The 10,298-nt window shown below is 52.8% G+C and overlaps 1 protein-coding gene across 1 annotated transcript in view; it reads right to left on the reverse strand.

Annotated features, from left to right (window-relative positions):
* The window catches only part of NODAL (nodal growth differentiation factor), a 16,259-nt gene extending 6,916 nt beyond the window's left edge, over window positions 1-9,343 (reverse strand). The window contains exons 1-2 of the mRNA XM_055092943.1: window positions 8,329-9,343; window positions 2,132-2,829 (exon numbers count right to left, since the gene is read on the reverse strand). Coding sequence (XP_054948918.1) covers window positions 2,132-2,829; window positions 8,329-8,521 — 891 coding nt within the window. The 5' untranslated portion in view covers window positions 8,522-9,343. The remainder of the gene's footprint in view (window positions 1-2,131; window positions 2,830-8,328) is intronic.
* Window positions 9,344-10,298: the final 955 nt, after the last annotated feature.

Below are 10,298 nucleotides of genomic sequence, written 5' to 3' on the forward strand. Positions count from 1 at the left end.
GAGTAAAAAAGTTATGGAGTTAAAGTCAGTTCCTGAGTGCAAAAATAGCAGAAAATTATTTTCATAAAGGAATTAGCTTGCCAATATATCATGAACTCTAATGTCTAAACTACCTTTAGCTCTGTGCTTGTTTTGTGAAAACAGCCTTTAAACAGATTCAAAAAATTACATGTATCTGGGTAGAGTAGTAGCTAATTTTTTTTTTTAAGTGGTAGCTAATTTTTATGTTCTCCTATTATTCTAGTCTAAAGGGAATACCTTTTTTTTTTTTCTTTTTTGAGATGGTCTTGCTCTGTTGCCCAGGCTGGAGTGCAATGGTGTGATCACAGCTCACTGCATCCTCAACCTCCTGGGCTCAGGTGATCCTCCCACCTCAGCCTCCTGTGTAGCTGGGACTACAGGTGCATGCCACCATGCCTGGCTAATTTTTGTATTTTTTGTAGAAATAGGGTTTCGGCATGTTGCCCAGGCTGGTCTTGACCTCCTGGGCTCAAGCGATCCACCCACCTCAGCCTCCCAAAATGCTGGAATTACATGAGTGAGCCACCGTGCCCGGCTGTGAATACCAATTTTTAAAATATTCCAAGAAACTCCTGGTTTAGTTCTAGAAATATGAAGCAGAATAGTTAGTCATGTGGAAATTCTTATGGGATTTGCTGTCAGCCAGAGAAGGACAGAGAGAGTCAACAGGAGGAAAGGAACAATCCCTTGGCGTTTTGGAACCAGGGCCTGTCCCTGTGGTCTAGTAACATCTTTTTAGATCAGAGTGTCAGAGTTGGCAATTGGGACTGTCTGGGTCTTTGTGGTGCTCTAGGTGGGCGATGAAAATCAGCAGGCCTGGGTGAGGCTCAGGACAGATCCTCGGAAGCTCTAGTACCCCCAGCGACTCCCTTGCGTGACCTCAGCCCATGTGCTCATGCTCCCCAGAGACCCTGAATCCCGCCTGAGGCTTGGCATGGAGGATATACTGCAAGTCCAAGAGATTCTCATTCCAGACTTCATGGAGTAAAATGAAAACATTTTGGTCCCATATGACCTTGGACAGCAGGGCAGAGCCACCTATAACATCAGATCCACCATATTAGGTTATATTTTCTGTTCTCTCCATCTTCTTCTCTTTCCTAACTCACCAGCTCTGTTCTTCCTCCACCACCTCCTAGACCTTAGGCTGACTAGTGGCACCAAGTGGCAGCCTCTAGCTTTGTCTACTTCTTTTTCTTGTTTTTGAGATGGAGTTTCGCTCCTGTTGCCCAGGCTGGAGTGCAATGGCATGATCTCGGCTCACTGCAATCTCTGCCTCCCGGGTTCAAGTGATTCTCCTGCCTCAGCCTCCCGAGTAGCTGGGATTACAGGCATGTGCCACAACACCCGGCTGATTTTTGTATTTTTAGTAGAGACGGGGTGTCACCATGTTGGTCAGGCTGGTCTCGAACTCCTGACCTCAGGTGATCCACCCACCTCAGCCTCCCAAAGTGTTCGGATTTCAGGCATGTGCCACCGCGCCTGGCTGGCCTTGTCTACTTCTGTTGAATGGGTAGTCAATTCTCAACCAAAATACTGTGGCTGGAACAGTGTGATTCCAACTGTGGCCCCATAATGCAGCCAAACATGCCTGTTACCTAGCAACTGCTTTACATGCCATGTGCATGTCATCTCATTAACCCTACAGCATCCCTCTGAAATATGGCATTGCCCTCCTCATCTTACAGGTGGAAAAACTGAAGCTTGAGAGAATAAGCAACCTAAACAGTATCACACAGCTAATGAGGAGTCAAATGCAGGCCTGCCTGTCCCCAAAGTCCAGATTCTTCCTTTCCTAGAATGTCAGGGCTAGGGAAGTGCTGAGACCCTCTGGTCTACCCCCACCCCCTAATTTTATGAAAGACAAGGATAAAGTCCCAGGGAAACAATGTGTTCAGGGCTACCCAATGACGCATGACCCCATACAGGCTCTATAAAGATGTTACACTCGGTCATCTCTACATCCCTGGTACCTAGCACAGGATCTGGCACATTGGAGGTGCTTGAGTAACTGTGAATACAGGAACATAGTCATTTAATAGCAAAGCTAGAGCCCTGTCCCCCAAGGCCAGCTTACTGCCTCCCCTCCCCCTCACGCCTGGCATCCCACCTGGATGTATGCATGGTTGGTCGGATGAAACTCCTCCCCGACAGGATTAGGACACTCGCCCTCGCAGCGATAGGCGTTGTACTGCTTGGGGTAGATGATCCAGGAGCCCCATCCGATCAGGTTGAAGTCCACCTGGAACTTGACCTTCCGACACAGTTGACTTCTGTCTGGCAAGTGATGTCGACGGTGCCTCTTGCCCCACTCCCAGGACAGCTGTCCCTCCTGGGCCCGCCAGGAGCTCTCGGCTTCCCACAGCAAGGTGGACCCACCCAGCCACCTCTGCTCCTGCGAGAGGTTGGAGTAGAGCATAAGGAGCACATTGGTGGCAGGCGGTGTGGGGGGCCGCAGCCAGCACTCTCCAGCTACCCTGGACATCTGCTTCTCCAGGGCCCCAGGGCGCTTCAGCCACTTGGAGAGAGGCCTGGTCACCTCCAAAACCATGCTGCCCAAGGAAAAGGTGACCTGGGACAAAGTGACAGTGAATAGGTCCATCTGAAACCGCTCTAAGCAGCTGTCTGAAGCCTGCTCTGTGTCGGGCTTTGGCTGGTGGAAAATCTCAATGGCAAGTGAGCCCTCAGTGGGGAGGTCCACGGGGCTGGACAGCTGCAGCCGGAGCTCAGCCCATGCCAGATCCTCTTGTTGGCTCAGGAAGGAGAAGTCAAAAGCAAACGTCCAGTTCTGTCCATCCACCTCCACATCTGGGTAGGAGAAAACCAAGAAGGAAGGAGGGTGAGTGAGGGCCTCCCCCAGCCTCAGTCAGCGTCACAACCACCATAGCTCTTGCTGGAGGCCTTACCTTATATAGAATTACCTTCGAATTCTCACCCCAACTCTATGAGTTGGTAAGATTTTCGAGTCCCTTTTAGAGATGAGGAAAACTGAGGCTCAGTGTGGTTAAAAGATCTGACCAAGGTGTCATTCTTGGAAGGTGGCAGAGCCAAGGGTAAATCTGGATTCGCCCAACTGCCAAGCCCAGACTCCGAATTACTGTTCTTCCAGTCCCCCTTCCAAGATAACTTGCACAGCCAGAGGACAGTCAGTAAAAATGTGATGAGTTGCATCTCCCCCTCCCGTCTCCTCCCGTACATAAAGTCTGACCAACATGGAGAAACCCCGTCTCTACTAAAAATACAAAATTAGCTGGGCATGGTGGTTTGCGCCTGTAATCCCAGCCACTCGAGAATCATTTGAACCCGGGAGGCAGAGGTTGCAGTGAGCCAAGACAGTGCCATTGCACTCCAGCCTGCACAACAAGAGTGAAACTCTGTCTCAAAAAAAAAAAAAAAAAAAAAGAGTGGCTTGTTTTACAGACACCTTGAGCTAGATGTGAATATCATGGAAAAGCTCAGAGCTCTCAGGGAGCCACAGGCAATAGAAGCCAAAGACTGGTCACCCTCTACCCACCCCCCAGTTCCTAAGAGTTTTTGGCAACGTTACAAATAGGTTTCTAAAGGCTTTCTAGGCATGACTACCCACCTACAGGATGCTCGCCCATTCCTGTCCCAGGTCATTCACACACCTGGGGCACACAGCAATCACATGCACCCAGAAGCTTCCAGAAGGCTGAAAGTGGGAGTTGCCTCTTTACAATACAAGGTGGATTATTTCCCAAAGAAATTCACTTTCTCTCTGATCAAAGATGCTCTATGAGACAACAGATGAATAAACTGTTAGATGCCCAGACTGGACCTACATCAGAGATCATCACCCAGAAGACACACACACCCAGCCCTGTTCCACACACCCAAGACAACCAAACCCAAGCTGGATGACAAGGAGTAGGGGAGCACACTCCATTTATTCTGGTCCTGGATTGATTTTCCCTGATGTCTGGGAATAGCACAGATTTGTGGATTTTCAGGTGACTTAATAGTGATGCCGGGCGCGGTGGCTCACGCCTGTAATCCCAGCACTTTGGGAGGCCAAGGCGGGTGGATCACCTGAGGTCAGGAATTCGAAACCAGCCTGACCAACATGGAGAAACCCTGTCTCTACTAAAAATACAAAATTAGCCGGGTGTGGTGGCTCACGCCTCATCCCAGCTACTCAGGAAGGCTGAGGCAGGAGAATTGCTTGAACCCAGGAGGTGGAGGTTGTGGTGAGCCGGGATCGCGCCACTGAACTCCAGCCTGGGCAACAAGAGCGAAACTCTGTCTCAACAACAACAACAAACATAGTAATGAACTTTCTTCAAGCTCAGTTTCCTCTTCTTTGCGATGGGAATAATGCTGTACCACCCTCTCTGATTATCACAAGGACCCAGAGAAATAAAGAGGTTTGAAGGTTTATTGCTAAATAAAAGTTGGGGTTATTCATTAGAAATAAGACAGGGCATTTGTAACTCTTTGTGAATAGACTCTGGAGGTAGTGATGATCTCTGATGTAGGTCCAGGCTGGCTGCATAACAGTTTATTCATTGACTGTCTCCTTGAGCATCTTTGGTCAGAGAGGAAGTGAATTTCTCTGGGAAATCCAGCTTGTATTGTAAAGGGGTCACTCCCAATCTCAGCCTCATGGCAGCTTCTCCCAGCCTATCTCCAGCAGCTCTTTTTCACTTAATTTCCACTTCCCTCCTCATTAGCACCTACAGGAGGCAATAACCGGCCCCTGACTAGCAGCTTTCCCCAGAAGTGTGGGGAGGAGGCTAACATTACTCAGCACCCACTGCTGCCACCTGTACCTGGAGGATTCGGGAGGTGAGTTTAAAAACACTTTATCTTGGCCAGGTGCGGTGGGTCACTCCTATAATCCCAGCACTTTGGGAGGCTGAGGTGGGTGGATCACTTGAGGTCAGAAGTTCGAGACCAGCCTGATCAACATGGTGAAACCCTGTCTCTACTAAAAAAAAATACAAAATTAGCCAGGCATGGTGGTGCACACCTGTAATCCCAGCTACTTGAGAGGCAGAGGCAGGAGAATCGCTTGAACCCAGGAGGTGGAGGTTGCAGTGAGCTGAGATTGCACCATTGCACTCCAGCCTGGGTGACAAAAAGCAAAACTCTGTCTCGAAAAAAGAAAAACTTTATCTCAACTCTTTTAGAAGAGGCACTCCTGCTTAATGGTTAAGAGCAGGGGCCCCCAAGTCTCCCCATGATGGCTCAAATTCTGTCACTTGCTGTTTGACTTTGGTCAGGCTACTTTCCTTCTCTGAGCCTCAGTTTCCCTCTCTGTAAAAGGGAGATGGTAAAAGTAGCCACCCCACAGGGGTGTTAGGATTAACTGAGATAATTCATGTAATGTGCCATGCCCAGCACAACCAAAGTTCAATAAACATTGGCCATCATCAGCTGCCTCATTATTGCCCAGGTCCGAGAGTTAGAAATGAAGGTGTCCGGACAGGCCACAAGGACCTGGACAGGGGTGCAAAGTTTCCTATGAACAGGATGGGCAGTGGGAAAGGCTGGGTAGGGAAGAGGCTGCTCCTTCCTGCTGAAAGAAGTCTGTGACTCCACCACCCTTCCTACCTTCTCCCACTGCTGCCAGGGTTCCCTGGAACAGGGCTGATAGGTTCTCTGGTTCATCTTAGAATAAGGGTTCTAATATTGTGGGTGTCACTGGTGCCTGATGCAAGGTAGGAATGTTCTCAGAAAAAAACAAACACATGCAAATACAACAAATGTGATTTTAAGGTGGGTATGAGGAAGGGGTTCATGGACACCCAAAAACCCATTCATATGCTGAATGCAGACTTAGCCACACAGATGCCCCTGATGTCCTCCTGGCCCACCTCCAGTTCTTTTTTTTGAGATGGAGTCTCGCTCTGTGGCCAGGCTCGAGTGCAGTGGTGCGATCTCAGCTCACTGCAGCCTCCACCTCCTGGGTTCAAGTGATTCTCCTGCCTCACCCTCCCAAGTAGCTGGGACTACAGGTGCGCGCTACCATGCCCAGCTAATTTTTGTATTTTTAGTAGAGACAGGGTTTCATCATGTTGGGCAGGACGGTCTTGATCTCTTGACCTCATGATCGACCACCTCGGCCTCCCGAAGTGCTGGGTTACAGGCGTAAGCCACTGTGCCCGGCCCCACCTCTAGTTCTGAAGAAGAAAGTGGCTCACACCCTTGGGTTCCCTTCCAGTCACCGACACCGCCGTCCCCAGACAGGGCTGTGAGGCAGGGCTGTAAGGACCTGACACTGAGCACCCACTCTACATTTTCATAAATTATAAGGGTCGTTACCATCAGTGGCTTCCCGTGTGCCAAGTGTTTCACAGGCATTCTCTAAATCTCCTCACTGTTCCTCTCATCTCACCATTTGCAGATGAGAAAACTGAAGGTCCAAGGTGAAGGTTAAACGGCAACAGATACAGATGTAAACCCAATTGGACTCCAACATCCCTTTCATGCAACTGCGGTGCAGCTTATTCTAAATAAACCCAAGATGGAAGGAGTGGGACCAGGACATCCCTTCTCCTCCAGTCTCCCTCCAGGCGGGCTCTTCCCACTGCTCTTAGAAAATGAGGCCAATTCACAACGTAACTGTGCCACATGCCGCTGTACACTAAAAAACAGTGTTTAGGCCGGTCGCGGTGGCTCACGCCTGTAATCCCAACACCTTGGGAGGCCGAGGCAGGCGGATCACGAGACCAGGCGAGACCAGCCTGGCCAATATGGTGAAACTCTGTCTCTACTAAAAATATTAAAAAATAGCTGGGCGCGGTGGCGCTCGCCTGTAGTCTCAGTTACTCGGGAGGCTGAGGCAGGAGAATTCCTTGAACCTGGGAGGCGGAGGTTGCAGTGAGCCGAAATCGTGTCACTGCACTCCAGCCTGGGCAACAGAGGGAGACTCTGTTTCAAAGAAAAAACAAACAAACAAAAAAACAGTGTTTAGCTGAAAGAGAGCAGTCTCCTAATTTACAGAAGGGAAGGCAGATAAACCAAGACGCGCCAGGGACAACAGGGAATCAGGAAGCAGGATTTGAGGCCTAGAACCCAGTTTTCCAGATGCCTGTCCATCACCGCACACATCTCGAACTTTCCAGAAGGGAGTGAACTGGAAAAGCGCTCCCTCCCTTCTTTGCCCCCTCCCATCCCCGGCCGCTTTTCGGTGGAGGGGCCGAGCACTCCAGCAGATTTCTCATTGCCCCGCCCCGGAGGGTGTCCCCTGGTCTGGCTGGTCCCCAGATGACCCTTCCGGAGAGGGTCACCGGCTGTCTGACCCCAGGCGCGGGAGCGAAGGGCCCCCGGCACCAGGTCACAAGGGGCGGGCAGGCGGCAGGTCGGATCAGATTAGCGTTTGTGGATTGCGCCGCGGCCCCAGGGAGGGCCGTCTGGCCCCCCCAGGCGGAGGGAGGCGTGGGCGGCCGCGGCTGCCCAGGCGGCGGAATGTGGATTGAGGCACGGAAGGGGCTCCCTCTCCGCAGCACCCACCTGCTCGCCGCGCTGGGTGCCCAGAACGCGCTGCCAGGTCCTCGAGGGCGATACCCTCAGATCCCTGCCGTCCTTGACACCCACTCCCCTGCAAATCATGGCCCCGAACCCGGGGTTAAGCGAGACACTTGACACTTCCCCGGCGCGGCTGGAGGACCCAAGGCTGCCACAGTTAGCGACTTCGGGACAGCCCATCCCTGATCTCCGGGCCGTGAGCCCGAATCCCCGATGTTACCAGCTCAGCTGCCGATACTCCCGACGTCACACCCCGGGACCCATTCACCCTCACTCGCAGAAAGAAAAAAAAATCGCCAAGACCAAACCATTACAGTAATACCAACGACCGTTGACTGTGGCTGTGCCGGGTACTGCGCTGAGCGTTTCGCGCGCATTGTCATCTCGCGCTTTCCACAGTCTGATAGGCGAGGTGTTATTTATTACACCTATCCTACAGATGCGCAGACCCAGGCGCCGGGATAAGCAACTTCACAAGACTGTGGAGATTAGGAGCTCCCACCCTTCCGCGCTGCACTCCACGCAATCCCAAACCAAAACCCAGAGACAATGGTCCCCGTCGAGGACACACCCTGAACGCTAGAATCCCTTCCCGACTCGGCCGTGGATACGCCCCCAGCCACCAACGCTGCACCCCGAGCCTGCTGACGCGGAGACACCCGCAGAGCTAGGCCCTGGGCTCGGGACGCCCGGGCGGCTGCAAACCCGGCTCGGAGCCGCAGCCCCCAACCCACAGCACTTCCCGAGTCCGCTGGCTGGAGGCGGCGGAGGCGCCCCGGGGGTGCCCAGCAGGGCGCGGCACGCGGCACAGCCTACCTTGTGCCTGTAGGCTGCGGATGATGTCTGCCCTCGGCAGCGGGTCGCGGTAGAGGCTCAGCATGTACGCCAGAGGGGATGGCGACGAGGGCTGCCCCCGCGTACGCAGGAGCGCAGTGGCCACCGTCGCAGCACCCGCCTGGAGTAGGGCCCACCAGGCGTGCAAGAGGAAGGGCAGGCAGTGGGCGTGCATGGTGGGCTGGCCAGGCCTGAAAGCAGCACCTCCAGCCCTTATATCCTGGGCCTCAGCAGCCGCCCCGCCCCCACCTTTCCTCCCTCTGGGGAAGCTTTAAGATCATATAACCCCCCTCCGGAGGGTGGGGGGCAGAGAGACCTCCTGCTGGGGATGGGCGAGACCTGAGCCTGGTGCGGAGGAGGCCCGCAAAGCTGGCTGAGGACCTAGTTCCAGGGACGGGATCTAGGGCTCCTGGTTTGCCCGGTGTGGACACCCTGGCACCCTGCTCCTCTAGGTACCAAAGGCCTTGATGCTGAGACAGAGCAGGCTTGTCCCGGCAGATTCCCAGGTCAGAACTGCGACTTCCTTACTCGACCTCACCTGGAATCCCTGCCCCATCCTCTCCACTCAGGCTGCAAATGGACCGCAGGCTCCTCAAGAAGCAGGAAGAGAATGCCGAGGGATCCTCGCGGCTCTCAGGCAGACTTTGACACAATCTGGCCGGCGCAGCCTCCCTGGCCACTGTCTAGATGGCCTCGGGGAGCACCCCTGGCCCTACCAAATACTGAAGTGCTTTCCTGGGGAAGACAGAAGGCAGGAGGGACCAGGACGATGACTTCTGCCCATGAAAAGGGAGTGTTCAGCAGAAGCTGGAGCCAGATGGAGCCAACGGGGTGATCCTGGTTCATCAGGCTCTTCCCCGACAGGCAGACATCACCCCAGTGATTTCAGGAGGAAAGGTGTTACCCTTGTTGCCCACATCCCCCAATCCCTGCCTGGTGTGGCAGGGCCACAGAAGACCTGGGTGTCGGCTCAGGGCCACTCACTTTGATCTCTGGGCCCAGCTTTCCTTATTTGCACAAGAGTGATCTTGTCTGGCCTCCTCCCTTCCAGGTGCAAAGTCAAGTCAGGGCTGGAATGACTTTTAAAGAAATGTAAATCCCTGCCCCAGTGTCTGGCCCCATCCGTTTTCCTTTACACCTGAGGGCTCTTTCTCTTCTTAGCTCCCCCCACCTACCTAGCCTTGACAAGCACTTAGCTGCTGGCCAACACTTACTGAACACTTACTAAGCGCCAGGCATAGTGCTAAGTGCTCTATACACCTGACTTCTTTCACAGGATGCCTCTAGCTCAAAAGAACCATAGGCTGCTGGCCGGGCACGGTGGCTCACACCTGTAATTTCAGCACTTAGGGAGGATGAGGCTGGCAGATTGCCTGAGCTCAGGAGTTCAAGACCAGCCTGGTCAACATGGTGAAACCCTGTCTCTACCCAAAAGTACAAAAATGAGCCAGGCATTTTTGTGGTGTGCGCCTGTAGTCCCGGCTCCTCTGGAGGCTGAAGTGGGAGGATTGCTTGAGCCTGGGAGGCGAAGGTTGCAATAAGCCAAGATCGGGCCACTGCACTCCAATCTGGGCAACCGAGTGAGTCCCTGTCTCAAAAAACAAAACAACAACAACAACAACAACAACAACAACAAAAGAACCATAGGCTGCGACCTGAGCAGGTTGTTAGAAGATGGAGAAAGGCCCAGCAGGCTCAACTAGGAGCTCCAAGCCTTTGTCCTCTGTCTTAGGGGAGGAGGCTGTCCCACGTAGCTGGAGGCCTCAGCTGAGATTCAGGAGACCTGGGCTGTCCACCACATGAGCCCTGGACAGTCTGTTAGTTTCCTAAAGCTGGAAATGTCTTGTTCATCCTGCTGTCACACAGTATATACCATCATCATCGTTGGAACTCAAAAAATCTGTGTTAAGTAAATAATTCAGGCCAGGTGTGGTGGTTCATGCCTGTAATCC

Source organism: Pan paniscus, chromosome 8 (genome assembly GCF_029289425.2).
Source record: "Pan paniscus chromosome 8, NHGRI_mPanPan1-v2.0_pri, whole genome shotgun sequence".
Taxonomy (NCBI): domain Eukaryota; kingdom Metazoa; phylum Chordata; class Mammalia; order Primates; family Hominidae; genus Pan; species Pan paniscus.